Source organism: Aulonocara stuartgranti (genome assembly GCF_965226115.1).
Source record: "Aulonocara stuartgranti genome assembly, chromosome: 12".
Taxonomy (NCBI): Eukaryota; Metazoa; Chordata; class Actinopteri; order Cichliformes; family Cichlidae; genus Aulonocara; species Aulonocara stuartgranti.
In genome coordinates, this window is record NC_138948.1 from 38268257 (window position 1) to 38288171 (window position 19915).

The 19915-nt window shown below is 43.3% G+C and overlaps 1 protein-coding gene across 1 annotated transcript in view; it reads left to right on the forward strand.

Annotated features, from left to right (window-relative positions):
* The window catches only part of abca2 (ATP-binding cassette, sub-family A (ABC1), member 2), a 108829-nt gene that overhangs the window by 47331 nt on the left and 41583 nt on the right, over positions 1-19915 (forward strand). Inside the window, exons 8-24 of the mRNA XM_082555294.1 lie at positions 373-743; positions 3493-3652; positions 4803-4931; positions 5085-5252; positions 7315-7411; positions 8176-8349; positions 9677-9779; positions 10024-10138; positions 12757-12947; positions 15699-15849; positions 15979-16183; positions 16273-16437; positions 16921-17101; positions 17421-17633; positions 17921-18117; positions 18362-18535; positions 19209-19402. Of these exons, the coding sequence (XP_082411420.1) occupies positions 373-743; positions 3493-3652; positions 4803-4931; positions 5085-5252; positions 7315-7411; positions 8176-8349; positions 9677-9779; positions 10024-10138; positions 12757-12947; positions 15699-15849; positions 15979-16183; positions 16273-16437; positions 16921-17101; positions 17421-17633; positions 17921-18117; positions 18362-18535; positions 19209-19402 (2988 nt within the window). The remainder of the gene's footprint in view (positions 1-372; positions 744-3492; positions 3653-4802; positions 4932-5084; positions 5253-7314; positions 7412-8175; positions 8350-9676; positions 9780-10023; positions 10139-12756; positions 12948-15698; positions 15850-15978; positions 16184-16272; positions 16438-16920; positions 17102-17420; positions 17634-17920; positions 18118-18361; positions 18536-19208; positions 19403-19915) is intronic.

Sequence of the window (19915 nt, forward strand, 5' to 3'; positions counted from 1 at the left end):
GCTCCACACTCATAATCCAAACATTGATTGGTCACATAACAGCATTTCTGGTTAGATCACATGGCATCAACCCAACTGCATAAAATCTGCATCGCCACCTTTTCACCTCCTGCCGAACCACCAACTGATGTGAAACTTTCAAAATGTTTTCAGTTCAGGTATAGTGACAGCACAGGGAGGATTAAATTCATGAATTCAGTTATTCATCTACATCAGCAGGGGGTCTGGAGCAGATTGCAGTTGTGTTTTCAGGCAGCTTCAGCCTTTAGTTTGAGTAAAAATGTGCACTGACATTTGAAAACAGGGTCCTTTTTCATATGTCTGCTGTAGCCATCATGTAATTTGCCCATTTATTCCTTTCTTCCCATCCAGCTTCACCTGCAGCCCAGCTCTTCGGCTCTTCTGTCTCAGTCTAACGTTGGGGCTCTGTTGAAGGAACTGGCTGATGTAGAGAGGCTTCTGAAGGATGTGGACCTGCTTTCTAGTCTGGCTCGCCTGCTGCCCAAAGGGGCCTGTGCTGGTCGAACTCCAGCATCGCCAGCAAACACAACATGGCCTCTCAATGCCACCACATGGGGCCCCAACACAACTGACATTCCCGTAGAGGGTGATGAAGGAGGAGAGGAAGGTGGAGGAGCAGGAAGTGGGAAAGGGAAGAAGGAAACGGAGAATCCTCATTCTCAGTTTTCAGCATTTGTACAGTTATGGGCTGGACTGCAGCCCATTCTGTGTGGGAATAACAGGTGGGTATGACAAAAACTGTCTTTAATTGTATGAGGAATGCTTTTGTCATGTTGTTTTAAATAATATGAACATACATTTAAAGAAGTGCCCACGAGTTTAGACTACTCCTTTTTACAAAAAAGCTACCCAACCGAAGAGAAACAGAAGCAGCCACAGGTTTTATCTTTATATGAACAATGGTCAGAGTACAAAGCATATGCAATGAGAAAGCTCCTCCTCAGCTTCTCAACATAATAAAGTTCTAGCACATAAATTAAACCAATAAACCAATAAAAAAATAAACCAATCACATCAAGAATACGAGAACAGAGAGATTGTTAACAGCTTAAATGGGAAGAAATTAAAATACCAAAATACCTGGATATCAACATCAGCAAGAATGTCAATTAACTGTTTGTGAAATTGAAATAAGAGGATTACTTCTAGGACTTGTAGACAGTCAACTGTGTGGAATTAAATGAACTACAACTGAGCTCTAAAAGGATAAATGGACTGGTTCTTATATAGCGCTTTTCGACTTTATCTGAGCGCTCAAAGTCTTTATACATTCTCACATTCATACAAGCACTTTTTTCAGTTTTTTTCTGGTTAAACACTTTCTAACATTCACACACACTCATACTCTGTTGGATGCATGGGAGAGCACCTTGGGGTTAGTATCTTGCCCAAAGATATTTAACATGCAGACTGGAGAAGCCAGGGATCAAACCACCAACCTTCCCATTAGTAGATGACCTGCTGGATCTCCTGAGCTACAGCTGCCCCACCTCTAACTGATATAATTGTTGTAAATCAAAGTAATTATTGCTAAAACCACAAAATACTATGATAATAAATTTTTTAAAATTATTTTCAAACTACTCTGCTGTCCATGCACTTTATCGGCATACCGTTCTAGTAAACAAAAAAAGTGTGAAATATCTCAAAACATGCTTTATATTTTAGATTCTTCTAAATAGCCAACCTTTGCTTGATTACTGCTTTGCACTGTGGCATTTATCTGGGCTGAAAGTATCCTCAGCAGCAGAGGGACTCTTGGTCTTCCTTTCCTGCAGCAGTCCTCATGTGAGCCAGTTTCATCGTAGCGCTTGATGATTTTTGCGACTCCACTTGGGGACACATTCAAATTTTTAGCAACTTTTTGACTGACTGACTTTCAGTCCTTAAAGTAATGATGGGCTGTTGTTTCTCTTTACTCAGCTGATTGGTTCTTGCCATAATGTGAATTCTAACAGTTGTCAAATAGGGCTGTCAGCTGTGTCCGAACCTGACTTCTGCACAAAACAACTGATGGTCCCAGTGGCATTAAGAAGGCAAGCAATGAACAAATGGACCCTGACAGGCACACCTGTGAGGTGACTACATCATGAAGCTCACTGAGAGAAGGCCGAGGGTTTGCAGCGCTGTCAACAAGACAAATGGTGGAATCTAAAATATAAACATATTTAGAGTTATTTATCATTTTTTCTTTGCTTCCATATATCTGGCTTCATCTATTTGATGTCTTCAGTTTGTATCTACAATGTAGGAAGGGTAGTAACAATAAAGAAAAAGCATTAAATGAGTAGGTGTGTCCAAACTTTTTTACCTGTAGTGTATAACCTAGAAGATACAGATCAAATTACAAAGTACTGTTAGTTATAGTAGGGCTGTCTTTGTCGACACGCCTCTACAATGTTCCATGGAGATCAGGGGTGGTAGCTCTGGATCGGCAGACCTGGTGGTGGTTTCCATCTTCAAAGAAGGGGATCGAACGGTGTGTTCCCACTACTGGGGGATCACACTCCTCAGCCTCCCTGGGAAAGTCTATGCCAGGGTGCTGGAAAGGAGAGTCTGTCCGTTAGTCGAACCTCGGATACAGGAGGAACAATGCGGTTTTCGTCCTGGTCGTGGAACACTGGACCAGCTCTTTACCCTCTCAAGGATACTTGAGGGTGCATGGGAGTTTGCCCAACCAGTCTACGTGTGTTTCATGGACTTGGAGAAGGCATTCGGCCGTGTCCCTCGGACTGTCCTGTTGGAGGTGCTCTGAGAATATGGGGAGTCTGGCCCATTGCTACGGGCCATTCGATCCTTATACAACCGTTGCGAGAGCTTGGTCCAACATAAGTCGGACAATAAGTCGGACTCGTTCCTAGTGGGTGATGGGCTCCGCCAGGGCTGCCCTTTGTCACCGATTCTGTTCATAATTTTTGTGGACAGAATTTCTAGGTGCAGCCAAGTGGTGGAAGGCTTCACTTGATTGGTCTCAGAATCTCATCTCTGCTTTTCACGGATGATGTGGTTCTGTTGGCTTCATTGAGTGATGGCCTCCAGCTCGCAGTGGAATGGTTTGCAGCCGAGTGTGAAGCAGTGGGAATCAGATGAGGCACGCATCCAGTTCAGCCATCCGGGAGGGACTCAGAGTAGAGCAGCTCCTCTGCATCGACAGGAGTCAGTTGAGGTGGTTCGGGCATCTTACAAGGACGCTGCCTGGACGCCTCCTGGGTGAGGTGTTCCGGGCATGTCCCATTGGGATGATGCCCTGGGGCAGACCCAGGACGTGCTGGAGAGATTATATCTCTCAGCTAGCTGGGAATGCCTTGGTGTTCCCCCAGACAAGCGGGAGGAGGTGGTGGAGGAGAGGGAGGTCTTGGCTTCTCTGCATAGGCTGCTGTCCCCGCGACCCGGCCCCAGATAAGCGGAAGAAAATGGATGGATGTTACTTAGCAGTACAGTCTGTGCTCTTAACCATAGATCTTGTTGCAGGATAATTGAACCGGAGGCTTTGAAGCAGGGAAACATGAGCTCTCTGGGATTCACCAGCAAAGAACAAAGGAATTTGGGCCTACTGGTTCACTTGATGACTACAAATCCCAAGATCCTCTACTCTCCTATTGGCTCCCAGGTGGACAAAGTGATTCAGAAGGCATGTAAACACCACTCTCTTTCGTGTATATGTACAAAAAGATTTGCATTATCAATCAAGTATGAACAAAGCTTTTGTCATAACCAGCAAAAATACACTGTCCAAGCTATTAGTGTGTTTTCTTCCAAAACACTGGGAGGCAGAACGGACTGAATGAGTATGATGTAGATCACCACCATCTAATTTTTAACCCTAACCTGATACAATGTTCATTCAGAACATTTTCAATGTGTTGGTGCAACATGATCTATGCAACACTCCATAATGACAAAGCAAAAGATGTTTCCATTCACTTGTTTTAGAATTGTTGAAAAAAAGGCTGATATTTTGCATTCATACTATTAATCACGCACTTGGATATGACTGTGCTCTGTTGTCTGTGAAATGCTTTTAGAATTTGATTGGAGTCCACCTGTCATAGAACATATGTCTGTGAGGGTTCTCAGTCATCCAGGTCATCGTAGTCAAAGGAGCTTGCAGAGAAAAGCGTCTGGACTTCTTTAAGTTGCTTGAAGACGTTTCACCTCTCATCCGAGAAGCTTCTTCAGTTCTAAGGTCAAATGGTGGAGAGTCCCAGATTTAAACCTAGTGGGAGTTTCCCCCCACAGAGGGACAATCACATGATAAGATGGGGCCAGGTTTCACAATGAGCTCACCCGAAACCCTGGCTGATTGGGACCCACACCCAGTTTCACACCTTGGCTCATGTGATTAGAGGATCATCAGGGGGTCCTTTTGTCCCTCTGTGGGGGGTTACTCCCACGGGGTTTAAATCTGGGACTCTCCACCATTTGACCTTAGAACTGAAGAAGCTTCTCTGTTCTCTGATGAGAGGTGAAACGTCTTCAAGTAACTTAAAGAAGTCCAGACGCTTTTCTTTGCAAGCTCCTTTGACGTCATAGAACATAATTGAAAAGGCCAGTGAGACAGGGCTGTGTCCAAGCACAGATCTGGGAGTAAATATATTTAGGATGTTTAAGACCACGGTGCCCTCCACTACTGTAAGAACTGTGTTACTGTATTGGAAGAAGAAGAAATAATAAGAAGAAAATAATAGAAGACATTTTATTTATAGATATACATATATTTGTTTATACAGATTCATACAGATTGTAATGAAAAACTAATGTGTTCACTTTTTTCTTTAAAGGCCAATGAGACATTTGCATTTGTTGGGAATGTGACACATTACACCCGGGTGTGGCTCAATATCTCCTCCCAGCTCAGGAGTTTCCTGGAGGAGGGCCAGTTCCACAAGCACCTGGTGTGGCTGCAGCAGGTACATTTACAAAAGAGCCCACGGACATGACGCTGCAGTGCTGTCTGTGCTGGAACATTTACATCCATCTTTTCCTAGAATTAGATTTTGAGTCAGGAGCCTTTTAATTGTGCTCTGCTTCTGCTTCATTCATCTTGTTTTTCTTTGCTCAAGTTGTTCTCAGATCTTCAGCAGCACCCTGAGTTGATAAATGGCACAGACACTGAGCTAATGCAAAGTCTGATGGAAGGAAACTACAGTCTTCCCAACACCTCCACCTTGCTAGAACAGCTGGACACCATTGACAATGCTGCTTGTGGCTGGACACACTTTATGTCTAAGGTCAGCACAGTTTTTATCTTAAATTTTACAAAGATAAAACAATGCATCACTCCAAAAACTTAGTTTTGAACTTATAAAAAAGCAGTTCTATAAATTCAGCCACATGACCACATGAAAGCAGCGGCCCAGGTTTGAGTCTGATCCATGTATGTCTTCCCTCCCCCTCTTGCTCCGCTTTTCTGTCTATCTCTACTATTGCTATCCAATAAAGGCAAAAAAATAAAAACACTTATGCATCCTGGATAGCTATGCATAGTGTGGATATCGAGTTCAGAAGAAAAAAAGAGTTCTCATTAAGAAGGAAAATACAATAGATGATTTAAGAAGGGGCCACCCGGGGAATGAATATGGAGCTGGGACAGGTTTGGACCATAATACCAGAACCAACTGGTGGACATGGGAGGTGATCAGGTTGAAGAAAGTCTTACCTGGCTTCGTTAGCCAATGGGACTGCTGATGCAAAAACTTGGGTGTGGGAGGAGTTTGGGGACATAAAACAAGACTTTTGGTCAGCATCAAGGTGATTCTGGCACATGACTCAGGAGGGGGATGCAGTGTTCCACTCACAATATATAAAGTGGTCGCAGAACACAGAACAAGCTCTTTATCCTCCTGAGGTTATTTGAGGGTGTGTGGGAGTTGTACAGTTGTCATCACGTTCCATGGGGTCAGCCCTGGGGTGTCTGGCCTGTTGCTGTGGGCCATTTGCTCCCTCTACCACTGCAGCGCGAGCTTGAACCATATTGTTGGCAATAAGTAGGACTCAGTGAGTGTTGAACCGTGCCAGTTCTGCCCTTGGTCACCAGTTTTGTTCATAGTTTTATGGACACATTATCTAGCCCTAGCAGGTGATGGAGGCTCTTGGGGTCTTGTTCATGAGGTCACAGATACAAGTGGTGGAAATTAGTTTCTTTCAAAGGGTGGCTGGGTTCTTCCCTTAGAGATAAGGTTACTCCAAGTCCCCCTCGGATGTTTGTTCATCCGAGGGGGACTTGGAGTAAAGCCTCTGCTCCTCAACATCAGGAGTCCTACTTGATGCCTCCTAGTCGAGGTGTTTCAGGCATATCGTACTGGGATGAGGCACCAGGTCATACCCAGGATATGCTGGAGAGATTATATGTCAGTTGACCAATGCAGTGTCCCCCTGGCTAAGCTGGAAGAGGTGGTCAGGGTGAGGGAAGTCTGGGCTTCTCTGCAAAGACTGCTGCTCCTGCGAGCCAAACCTGAATGCAGGGCTGCAATAATAATGACAACAATATTCATTCATTTTTATCTGCTTCACAACAACAACAACAACAACAACAACAACAAAGAAATAATCTTTCTTTATTAATGTTACTTACAGAGTGGGGTCATTATAAGACAAGTGACTGCTATCAGCTTTTAGCTACGTCTTTCTTTTTCTGTTTAATCACGTACCAGTATTTCAAATGTTTGGATTACACATGAAAACACGACTGGTACGCTGGTGTGATATTCACGTGAATTAACTTTTTTTTGCTTTCTTGATTCTGGTGTCAGTCACAACAGTCATGGATGACTCTTTGTGTTTATATTTTATTAAAATTGTTATTAGGAATCCACAGATAAATGCAAAGTCATTGCATTAAATCACACTGAGAAGTTTTTACATTCTATTTAATGTCTTTGGACTTTGTAGAGAAAACAGAGACAACAGCACACGATCCTACTGCGTGCTGTAAATATGTAGACTTTAATAAGCTCATATGATGGTTTCATCTTGGTGCTAAAATACCAACAGCCTTCTGCAGTGAAACATGATTAGAGTAGAGTAGAATAGAATAGAATAGAATAGAATAGAATAGAATAGAATAATTACTTTAATTGTCCCACAAGGGGAAATGTGGTTGTAACAGCAGCAAAAAACAAAACAAAAAAACCCCACATATACAAACAGAACAGGACACAGAACAGAAACACACAATCTTCACATATTTACATCATGGACAATAGTTACCAAAACAGAGCACTGTACAGTTATTAAAATTAAAGTGCAGATAAGTGGCAAACCCAGGTGTGTGTCTGTTACTTGTGTTTCCAGGTCAGTGTTGATGTCTTCAAGGGCTTTCCTGATGAAGACAGCATTGTCAACTACACCCTGAATCAGGCTTACCGGGACAACGTTTCTGTGTTTGCCAGTGAGTCGCCTTTGCATGTCCAACTGTAATCATAGTATCTAATGCATTTAAAGTGCAGGAGTGAGGTGGACATGCTCTAGATTTTCACAATGTCCCGTTTGTGCTTTGCTTGCAAAAAGGTCACTTGCGTACCCACAGGCCTCAGACTGCTTCCAGCTAGAGGTCAGCTGACTTCCCTTTGGGCATATCTCATTCCACTGAAGCTTCTTCAGTTCTAAAACCAATCGCTCCCAGATTATTTGCCGTAGTGAGAGTTGTCCATTATGAGGGTCGCTGACCCCCTAATGATTCTCTACCTAATCACATGAGCCAAGGTGTGAAAACGAGTGTAGGTCACAATCACCATTGTGGACCCACTGCGAAGCCTGGCCCCACCCAATCGTGTGATTTCTGAGGTCAAAAGGCCCAGGATGTGAGTGGGCGTTAAGGCATCTGGGAAGGATCTCAAAACGTACATGAGTGTGCCCCACACTGCTCCCCCTGGTGGATACACATGACATTACCACTTGATTTCCTAATTGCCGTTTAGGGGCGTTACTACTCATGGTTGCATCATTCACATCACAGGCGGGGATGTCACTGCGCTCTCCCATCAACCAGCAATCAGTCAGGATTCCTCACAGTCCTGTCAGGGATGAGCAGCTGTTTCTGTTTCTATATTATTCAGAGTCGTTCATAATCACATGAAGCATATTAAATGCCCACATCAGAGTTTTGATGCAAAATTAGATTTTCTTTACTATTCTAATGTTTTCTTTCCCCAGGTGTGATTTTCCAGACTAATAAAGATGGCTCCCTTCCACCACATGTTATGTACAAAATCAGACAAAATTCCAGCTTAACAGAGAAGACCAATGAAATCAGGAGGGCCTACTGGCGCCCTGGCCCCAACACTGGGGGGAAATTCTATTTCCTGTATGGCTTTGTTTGGATCCAAGGTAAGGAACTGAAATTCACTTACTTCCCCAGTGCTGACCGTTTGATTGTGGTTGGAATGAGAATTCTCAGTCTTGTGTGGTTTTTGAACAGTATGTAGATCAACGGTTTTATGCACAGGACCCAAGGGGTGACACACTGATATCAGTGCAGTTTCATTTGTTTTTATGAAGTAAAGGTAACGTGCTTACCTGGCCTTGTGTCAGATTGGCACCCTGTCCAGGATGTACCCTGCCTCTTGCCCTGTGGCAGCTGGGATGGGTTTCAAGCCCCCTGCAACCCTGACCTGGATGAGCAGAAGGGGATGGATTGATGGAACGTGCTTACAACGCTGCAGCAGTAGCCTTTTCTAACTACAAATCATATTTTATTTAGTTGCTGAAAGCAGGGAAGCCACTCAACTGACACAGAATATTGAATGATGAAATCAGAGTGATAGACGTGTCTGAAGACAACGCAGTGTAAGGCTGTTTAGCCAGGAGAGGTCACAGGCTCTGACAGGGTTGGATCATTACAAAAAGACTACAAATCAAACTTTCACGGTCACGTGTGTGGGAATGGAAGGAGAGGACCCAAATGCAGGACTCACGGGTTTATTAGTCAGACGACTTCCACCTCAGCTCTTCCTCCAGAAAGGAGAGCGGTGCCTGCTCCCGCTCGTAGAAGTCTGAGGGGTCCATTTCGTGTCTTCATGGGTCTCATCAGGCTATAGCATAGAATGAAATTACAATAGACTTTTATTGGATGTCATTCCTATGAAAACTGGTCACACTACAAGTGTGGTAGCTCTTTAAGGGTCTGTGGTCTTTATCACTGCAGTTTATGTTAAAAGGAAACAGTTGTTTTAAGTTATTAGAATATTTCTACTTCAGTTCATCATCAGCCTGTTTAAAGAATGAGCTTTCAGCTGCTCTCTGTTTATTACCCTCATTCATAACTGAGTACAAGTCACGTGCTGATGTGTAAGCCTGCAGAAGACAGCAAATATATATATATATATATATATATATATATATATTTAATTGAGTCCCTTGTATTTTATAATGTTCTAGCTCACTCTTTCTCCATATTTATGTCGAATATTGTCACTGAGTTTCCCATGAAAAATGTTTAAGCATAAATATAAAATAAAGGTTATATAATTCTACTGTACTGTATATTTCATCATGTGAATTAAAAAAATCGTAATTTTTTTAAAGTGATTAATTTGTAAATCAGTCTGACTCACAACATCCTTTATTACCCAAACCGTCACCATCAGCTGATATACAAATATGTAACACGCACACTGGAGAGAAATACGAACCCTGTCTCGATTCTCTTTTCCAGACATGATAGAGAGAGCGATCATCAACACATTTGTGGGGCATGACGTGGTGGAGCCTGGCAACTACGTTCAGATGTTCCCCTATCCATGCTACACCAGAGACGAGTAAGGGACGGACTAACACGTAGCCCTGTACTTTATTTACTGGGATTCTGTTTGTGTGATAATAATAAACAAAATAATGACACGTTACCATTAGAACGTCATGTAAACAGAATGTCTTAAGCAGTTTGAAAAGTTCCTTTAAACGTGACCAACGATCGGTTTGGATGAATATATTCCTCCATCAGCACATCTGTCTGTTACTGTGATCATCAGCTCATACCCTGTGTTACTCTTGTCTTTGCAGTTTTCTCTTTGTGATTGAGCACATGATGCCTCTGTGTATGGTGATCTCTTGGGTTTACTCAGTGGCCATGATGATTCAGCATATTGTAGCTGAGAAAGAGCACAGGCTTAAAGAGGTGAGTGTTTGTTAGCGTGATTGGTCCACACGACAGCGTGCTCAAAGATTGTTGGGGATGGGAGCAAACAATTAGTTTTAAACCAAAGCAAATATTGAAACTTTAAACAAACATTTGAAATATAGGGCTTGTATTTACAAAAACATGCAGTACGTACGGCTCAGTGATAGAATCGCTCGCAGCATTTCGTGCATGTCAACACCCCCCAAGCAAGTCCAGCTTATTGCTGGTAATGTGGAGCAGTGTCTCACAACAGTTGGACAGTGATGGACAGTGATTTCAGTGATGGGCCCAAGCACTCATGTACCTGAGGGACATGATCGCATGTCTCCATGTCCACACCCACTGGTCCAGAGCTGGTCCAGTGTTCTGCAACCAGGACAATAACTGCATGGTTCCTCCGGGATCTGAAGTCTGATAAGTAGACGAACTTTCCTGACCAGGTCCAAGATGAAGCGACTCTCTCCTCCTCTGGTAGAAACCCGTCATACAAGCAGCAAGCTGAGGGAATGCAAGGATGCTCACCCTGCCTGTTACCTCTCACCGAGACCAGTGGAATAAATGTGCACGAGCAAGCAGCTGCGAAGAGTCACCAGTGAACTGCTCCCAGTATGTGTGCAGCTGTGTGGCTCCTTTATGTTTCCTTTAGTGTTGAAAAGCAGAGTTGCTCCACAATCCATGGCAACATTGTTCCACGCTGTACATCAGCGCGCAGCCTTAGTGCTGCTCTTTGCTGCCTCCTCTCAGGCCACTTTGATACTGCGACCACGCCAGCCTTAAAAACACAAACATGGGTCCATGTTCTGCTTAGTAAACTTATTTCTTGATTTTGTGCCACTTTTTACATTTTCACAGTTTTAATGATAAGATTATAATGTTTTTTTTTAACATTGATTAATACCTTACACCAAATACATATTATATGTTAACTTGTTGAATGGAATTAAATTTTATAAAACAGTGTAAAAGTACTTTTACTGCTTAAGTACTTTTGAAACATGAGAAGTTTTATTCAATCTTACGCTGATAGGTTAATAAAAAAAAAAGACGAGCTGCTGTTTCTCCCGGCAGTCAGGGACTCGTCATCACTTTCCTCCTGCTTACGGCGTCCCTGTCTGATCTTTGACTTCTGTTTATCGTACACTCGCTCACGGCTCTCAGTGTGCGACAAATCCTCTCTGGGCACCAGTATAACTCAGTGGGCGACCATATGACACAAGGCAGCAGCCTGGGCTCTCTCTGCTCACCTGTCTGTCGTCACTACTGGTGTCAAATAAAGACAAAATACCGAAAAAACAGGGGGCGATCGTGGCTCAAGAGCTGGGAGTTCGTCTTGTAACCGGAAGGTTGCCGGTTCGAGCCCCGGCTCCTTGGGCGAGACACTTCACCCTACTGGTGGTGGTCAGAGGGCCCGGTGGCGCCAGTGTCCGGCAGCCTCGCCTCTGTCAGTGCGCCCCAGGGTTGTGGCTACAATGTAGCTGCCATCACCAGTGTGTGGATGTGTGTGTGGATGGGTGGATGACTGAACGTGTAAAGCGCTTTGGGGTCCTTAGGGACTAAGTAAAGTGCTATACAAATACAGGCCATTTACCAAAAAACAACATTAAAAAACCAAAAACGCTCTGTGCAGACTGAGCATGATGATGAAAGACAGAAGACTTTATGTCTTTATTTGCTTTGTTGTGAAGCAAACAATCCTGCAGCATAAGTCGGGGCCCAAAACCAAAAGCCACCAGTGGGAATATGTAGAGAATGACCCAGAATTTACTTCAGCTTAGTGACACTTGGACATTATCCTGAACTGTGTGTGTTACATTAAAAGACCTCAAAGTGCTGCAGGTGTGTGTGAGTGGGTAAACGTGGGTTATAGTGGTCACTAGAAAAATAACACCACTCCCATTACTTCACAAAATTCACTTTCCCAAATTTCCCAAATTTATCATTAAAAATAAGGATGTGTGTGAAACAATGAGTGACGGAACAAAGTGTCTCAGTGTGGAAAAGGTCAGAAAGCTGTTTCTAAAGTTGTGGGACTCCAGCGAACCACAAATGCCAGAAACACAGAATAGTGGTGACCCCTCCCAGGAGGAGCCGACCAACCAGAGTTAACCCTGTTTTTCTGTCTCAGGACCTGAAGACTCGCTGTGGTAAACGGAAACAGGATTTCTGCCGTCTGCCAAAACATCCAATAAGGAAAATGTTTGTCCATCTGTTTGTGACCTCAAGCTGAAGCACGCTTCAGCAGGACAATGATCCAAAACACAGCAGCAAGTCCAAGAAACACAACTCTGACCTGCTCAAAGTCCTGACCTGAGTCAGACTGAGATGCTCAAAAACCCTCCAGTGTGGCTGAGTTACAACAATTCTGCAAAGACGAGCCAAATTTCCTCCACAGAGTGTAAAACGCTCACTGCCAGTTATCACAAACACCTGAGTGCAGCTGTTGCTGCTGAGGCCCACCCAGGTTTAGGGGCCGTGTAGCTTTGGGGTTTTGTCCACTTATTCATAAATACTTTTATTTAGCAGCTGCATTTTGTGTTTAGTGTGTTGTATAAGGGTCAAAGACTTTTTCACACTACTGTGCATACTTGCAAATAACCATAGTGTCTCTGTCTCAGGTGATGAAGATGATGGGTCTGAACAATGCAGTCCACTGGGTGGCGTGGTTCATCACGGGCTTTGTCCAGCTGTCCATCTCTGTCACTGCTCTCACGGCCATTTTAAAGTACGGCCGGGTGTTGCTCCACAGCGATCCCTTCATCATCTGGCTGTTCCTTACCATCTATGCCGTGGCTACTATCATGTTCTGGTAAGACTTCTGGCTCAATGCCTCAGTGTGCACAGCTTCACGGATAATGTTTAGTACAGAACAGGAAGGGGATACTCTCACCACAGGGTCAAAGGTCAGTTTTGCCCAGACCTCCAATATATCTACTGGTGTGCATGAGATAAACTATGAATTGAAATGCTATGTGAATAGAGCATGGTGCATTTAAGCCTAGAAAGATAAAACTCATTGAAAAAAATTAGGAAATTGTCAGTTAGCATTTATCGGTACAGTGGAGAACGCATAATTAAATTTTTACCTCTGACAGCAGTTTGATAAGATTAAGCACTTCCTTCCTACAATCTGCAATCAAATCTTATTCGATACTCGCAGGTCATTCTCACTTAAACAAGAGGGTGAATGAACTTTAACATGTGTAAGTCTGGCAGTGTTTTCAGTAGTTACAAGAAGCACTCTGAGCACAAACCTCCACCAAGGCAGCTCACTCTTTAGGTTTCAGGGAATAAGATTATAATATGCATTTATTATTTTTACTTTATTCTTTTAAAGAATACTTTAAGACGTTTGCAGTGCATGAATGTGCAGGCTTTTGTTATTTGTCCTGTTGAAACCCACTTATACTATTTTATTATTTATTTATGTGGCAAGTACACGTGTAGCATTCATTACACATTTAAATGTTTCGTTGACCTTGAAGAAGAGGTCAGACATCAAATGACATTTAAATATTAATTAGATATTTTCTATTTGTTGACAATACACACGACTGTGAATATAAACTCTCCACCCATTTAACGTTTCATTTTAATCGATTCAGGACTTATCGAGGCATCATGTTTACAGACATAATGACAGGATGAGATGCATGCAAACTCTACCAGGGAGGTACTTCATTACCTGAAGTAACTTTATTACCATATGCCGCTCCTTAGCAGCTCCTTAAGGTACCGAAAATTAAGTATAAATTTAAAGGTGATCGTGCTTTTGCTGTAGCTGCTCCAAAGTTGTGGAATGATCTGCCCTTGCATGTTAGGCAGGCCTCTTCTGTCTCTGAATTTAAAAGTCTTCTTAAAACATATTTATTCGCTGAAGCCTTTGGCATTGATTAGAGGGGTTGACTCAATTTGTTTTAACATGTTTTAATTTATTGTATCTATTTATTTTATCGTATCTCATTTTAATTTTCTTTACGTATGCTATTAACATGTACAGCACTTTGTGAAACCCTGGTTTTATGTTAAAGTGCTTTAGAAATAAAGTTGGTATGGTATGGTATGGTATGCCAAATAAAATGTCCATCCTTCCTGCGAGCAGTCTTTATCCTCGGGTCCTCTGCCAGAGGCCTGGGAGCTTGAGGGTCCTGTGCAGTACTTTGCTGTTCCTGCGCTCTGCTGAGGCCACGCTCCCTGTTGGGGATCACTGCTCTGAGCGCTCCGATTAGGACTGGAGACCTTCACCCTCCAAATCTTCTATTCAGTTTTATTTATACGGCAACAACAGTCGCCTCAAAGTGCTTTATATTGTAAGGCAGACCCTACAATAATACAAAGAACACAGAAAATCCCAACAGTTAGATGGCCCCTGTGAGTAAGTGCTTTGGCGACAGTGGGAAGGAAAAACTCCCTATTAACAGGAAGAAACCTCCAGCAGAACCAGGCTCAGGGAGGAACTCACATCTGCTGCTATTCGATGGGGATGAGGGGAGGAAGACAGGATGAAGACATGATATAGAAGCGAGACAGAGATTAATAATAACTAAATGCAGAGAGGAATGAGAAAGGTGACTTAAGAAGAAACACCCAGTGCATCATGGGAATCCCCCAGCAGCCTACGTCTATTGCAGCATAACTAAGGGAGGATTCAGGGTCACCTGGTCCAGCCCTAACTATATGCTTTAGCAAAAAGGAAAGTTTGAAGCCTAATCTTGAAAGTAGAGATAGTGTCTGTCTCCTGAATCCAAACTGGAAGCTGGTTCCACAGAAGAGGGGCCTGAAAACTGAAGGCTCTGCCTCCCATTCTACTTTTAAATACTCTAGGAACAACAAGTAGGCCTGCAGAGCGAGAGCGAAGTGCTCTGATAGGGTGATATGGTACTACAAGGTCATTAAGATAAGATGGGGCCTGATTATTTAAGACCTTGTATGTAGGGTCTACCTTACAAGGTGCCTTGAGGTGACTGTTGTTGTGTTTTGGCACTACATGTAGACTGACTGGGCTCCCAGTTAGATTTTTGCAAAAAGGTGGCGTTCCCACCAGGGAAGAGTTGCTGTCCCAAGTGGAGGAATTGAAGTATCTTGGCGTCTGTGATGGAAAACAAAAGATTGACAGATAGATTGGGGCCATTTTTGCATGTAGTCCTACCTGGAGGAGGCTCAGGGCACGCCGGAGAAATGTCCCTCCAAAGGCCCGATAATCCCCTCAGTGTTTCCTGAGATTCCTGAGGTCTGGGTTTCTCTTGTTAGGCTGCTGTCCTTAAGACATGGTTATTCATGGACGGATGGATGGATACTAAGCTGTCAGTATGTCGGTGTAAGAGGAGTTTGTAGTCAGCCTCCTGTGGTCAGGACTTTTTTGATCAGTGCTGGAGGTTTCTGCCAGACATGGAAAACCTGGTGTCTTGAGTTTTAATGTTAGTGAGCACTGAGTGATGATTATTTTTGTAAAATCGTGAACCTTGTCTTTATATGTAGTGATTTTGCTGCACATCTCATTGTATTTTTAAAAACTTGTGGAATATGTCCTGAAACAAATGAAGCGTAACTTTTTTCCCAGTTTCCTGGTGTCAGTAATCTACTCCAAAGCTAAGCTGGCTTCTGCCTGCGGAGGAATCATCTATTTCCTCAGCTATGTGCCCTATATGTATGTGGCCATTAGGGAGGAGGTGGCTCACGACAAGATCACTGCCTTCGAGAAATGCATTGCTGTAAGGCATTTTACATTTCTTTCCTTTTTCACCAATCAAAACTCTTTGAATTTGTGGTGCGTTGGTAAAATGTTCTTTATCTGTTGTTCTGTGAAATCAGATAATCCACATTGTTTCCTTCTCTTTTAGTCTCTGATGTCTACCACAGCTTTTGGCCTTGGCTCCAAGTATTTTGCTCTATACGAGGTAGCAGGTGTTGGCATTCAGTGGCAGACCATAAGCCAGTCACCTGTAGAAGGCGATGACTTTAACCTCGGTCTCTCCATGATGATGCTCATCATTGATGCTGGCGTGTACGGTGTGCTGACCTGGTACATAGAGGCTGTGCATCCAGGTGTGAAATCCTTGCTCTCTCAGGTTTTCTCCCAACAAACGTTATTTAGGAATCTTCTGCTGATTCAATTTTCCCTAATTTTCCATTAGGAATGTATGGGCTGCCGCGCCCATGGTACTTCCCACTGCAGAGGTCCTACTGGTCTGGCAGTGGCCGTGTGGAGACCTGGGACTGGCCTTGGTGCGGAGGTGGAGCTGCCAGGCTCAGTGTGATGGAGGAGGATCAGGCTTGTGCGATGGACCACCGGAGGAATGGTAAAAACCAACAATATGGTGCTCGAGGACAAGATTCCCATATTCTGTCAATCAGCTTAAAAACACTGTAATACACACCGTCCTAAACTTCAGTAAAAGGATAAATATTATTTTTCCATCCATAATATCATAATAATATTAAATATTATTATTTCCTTACACAGGAACCTTTCCAAGTTTGCATGTTTGAGCAGGATTATGAATTTCCAGATTCCAATGTGACACACGAGACAGTTCAGTTCAAAATGACATGAAGCCACGCCCCTTATATTTCCTTATTTGTCCCGAGTAAATAATAGTGCTGAGTTCAAATCTCCATGCAGAAACCACAGGGCCTCTCCCTGTTTCAGGCATGTGGTTATTTGCCTCTCCTCTTAGTGCTTTTAACAAAAGAAGTGGAATTAACGACGGAGAAAAACACTTTTTAAATCAATATTTTTATAAATGATTCCGATTTTGTTCTCACTGTCATTCCAACTCCAGAGGAGATCCGCGGGATAGAGGAGGAGCCCAACCACCTTCCCCTGGTGGTGTGTATAGACAAACTGACCAAGGTGTACAAGACAGGCAGTAAACTGGCCCTGAACAAACTGAGCCTCAACCTCCATGAAAACCAGGTGGTTTCCTTCTTGGGACACAATGGAGCTGGGAAGACGACTACAATGTGAGAGGCAGTGTGCAGCATGTAGTAATGGTTTTTATTGTGCAGCTCCAGCACTGGAGAGCTCAATGATTTACTCTTGCATGGTTTTGTAGATCACACTGAGACATGCAGGTTTTATAAGACTCATATATAATGAAATATAAACATCCATGATCTGTTGTTAAATGTTCAGCCTGCTGCAGCTACACACAAACAAACAAAAAAAGAAGAAAATAAAAATATGATATTTTTTAAAGATATATTGGACCAAACAACATTTAAGCAACAAATCCTGTTTAATGTATCACTGTGACCTGTAATCTAAACTGTATGTTCATAGGTCAATCCTGACAGGGTTGTTCCCGCCCACGTCTGGCTCTGCCACCATCTATGGCCACGATATCCGCACTGAGATGGAGCGTATTCGACAGAACCTCGGGATGTGTCCGCAGCACAACGTCCTGTTTGACAAGCTGAGTGTGGAGGAGCATCTGTGGTTCTACTCCAGGCTCAAAGGCATGGCTGAAGAAGACATCTGCAAGGAGATGGACAAGTCAGCTGCTTTTATTCAATTCAGTTTTATTTATGTAGCGCCAAATTACAGCAGCAGTTGCCCAGAGGCACCTTGTATTGTAAGATAAAGAGCCTATCCTGAACCTTTATGGAAATTCAAACTGTGCATATGTAAAGGCACTGAGGTCACAGCACAGGCTTAATGCTGTTTAGTTGTTTGGGACTCATTAGGGTTTAACTTGCCTCACAACGTTTCACTCAACCAGTGTCAGTGCTCCCTGACAACCGATCAACAGAACACAACTCTGTGTGTGTGTGTGTGTCCAGGATGATTGTTGACCTGGAGTTGTCCAACAAGCGTCACAGCTTGGTGCAGACATTGTCTGGTGGGATGAAGAGAAAGTTGTCTGTCGCCATTGCCTTTGTTGGTGGTTCCAGGGCCGTCATCCTAGACGAACCAACCGCAGGGGTGGACCCCTACGCCCGCCGAGCCATCTGGGATCTCATTCTCAAGTACAAACAAGGTGAGTGACTCCTAGGCATCGTGCAGAGTGACATGACATCGATCCAGGGATTCAATCCTCACCAAAGATATTTAAGTGTTGTTCAGTCCGTGCATATTTCTTGTATGCACGTGGGAAAAATGTCCTCTGCGTTCAGTTTTCAGAATATTGTTGCAGAGGCACGCTCTATCCTTTTTTTGATGTCCTGCTTGGTAAATGTAACCCAAACCACCTCCTACATATGTGTGTGGCTCCTCTGCCTTAGGCCGCACAATTCTGCTGTCTACCCACCACATGGATGAAGCAGACCTTCTGGGAGATCGCATTGCCATCATCTCACACGGGAAACTCAAATGCTGTGGCTCCCCACTCTTTCTCAAGAGCACTTATGGAGATGGATACAAGCTGACACTGGTCAAAAAGCAGAGCGAAGGCCGAGGTGTGTGTGTGTGTGTGTGTGTGTGTGTGTGTGTGTGTGTGTGTGTGTGTTAGTGTTTTTATTTCCTGCACCTGTGATGCTGTCAGCCTACAGAGCATTTGCAGATTTACACTAAGAAGTCTAGCAGAGCCCTTAATGATACATATGGCCATGATTTATGAATGCATGTGTGCAATGGTATACACAGAAGTGCAATCATATACACTGCATACATTGTTTGTCTACTATATGATTTGTACATTTGGGATTGTATTGGTTTTATCTGACATATGTACAACCTTTGTCTATACTTTGGTGAATTACAGTAGAAAATACTTACTGGTGTTCTGGTATCATCACAAACATACATCCAGCATTCACTTCAATAATCTGATTATAATATAATCATTTATGAGGTGAGAGTTCAGTTAAAGGAGCACCTCATAAATGATGTTCATTTTATTCAGTGTGTGCGTGGAGTTGAACTACACACAGCAGAAAGATGTTAGAAGCAGAGCAGTAACACGATTATTAAACCTTCAACCAAAACTGCTTTTAATAGAAAGGCAAAACAAAAGCACACAAGCAGAAGAGCCCTGCACTATGCAAACATGTGCCCACCACCCCCACCTACCCACCACCATGCAGAAAACCAAAAGTCTTCATGCTTTGTGTTTTTTCTTTCAATGCTAAGGCCAGGCCAGCCAGTTCCAGCCTCCGTCTCTGTCTCCGTCCTCCTCTCTGTCGCCTTGCTCAGAAGTTCAGGTCACTCAGTTTATTCGTCAGTTTGTGGCTTCCTGCCTGCTGGTGTCCGACTCCAACACTGAGCTGTCCTACGTGCTGCCTTCTGAGGCTGTCAAGAAGGGCTGTTTTGAGAGGCTGTTTCAGGTACATTTACACAAGCAAAGAAAACTCTTCTGTTACAGAATAAACTCACAGCTATTGATCGCAAGGTTGGTAGTTTGATCCCTGGTTGCTCCCAGTCTGTATGCCAAATATCCTTGGCCAAGATACTAACCTCAAGTTGCTCATCAATGCATCCATCAGAGTGTGAATGTTTGATAAAAAACACGTGTGTAGAAAAAGAGTAGAAAAAAGTGCTGGTGTGAATGATGAGTAGAAAAGCAGGTCATTTACATCGTTTCTGATGCTGCTGCTGATTCTATATATGGTCTGGCTAATTGCATAAAAGACAATGTGTTTTAAATTTAATCTAATTCAATTCAGTTTTATTTATATAGCACCAAATTACAACCACAGTTACTTCAAGGTGCTTTTGTAAACTAACAACTCTACAATAATACAGAAAACAACTGCCTTGGTGGCTGTGGGAAGGAGAACTCCCTTTTAACAGGAAGTAGCTTCCTGCAGAACCAGGTTCAGCAAGGAGCAGTGATACTC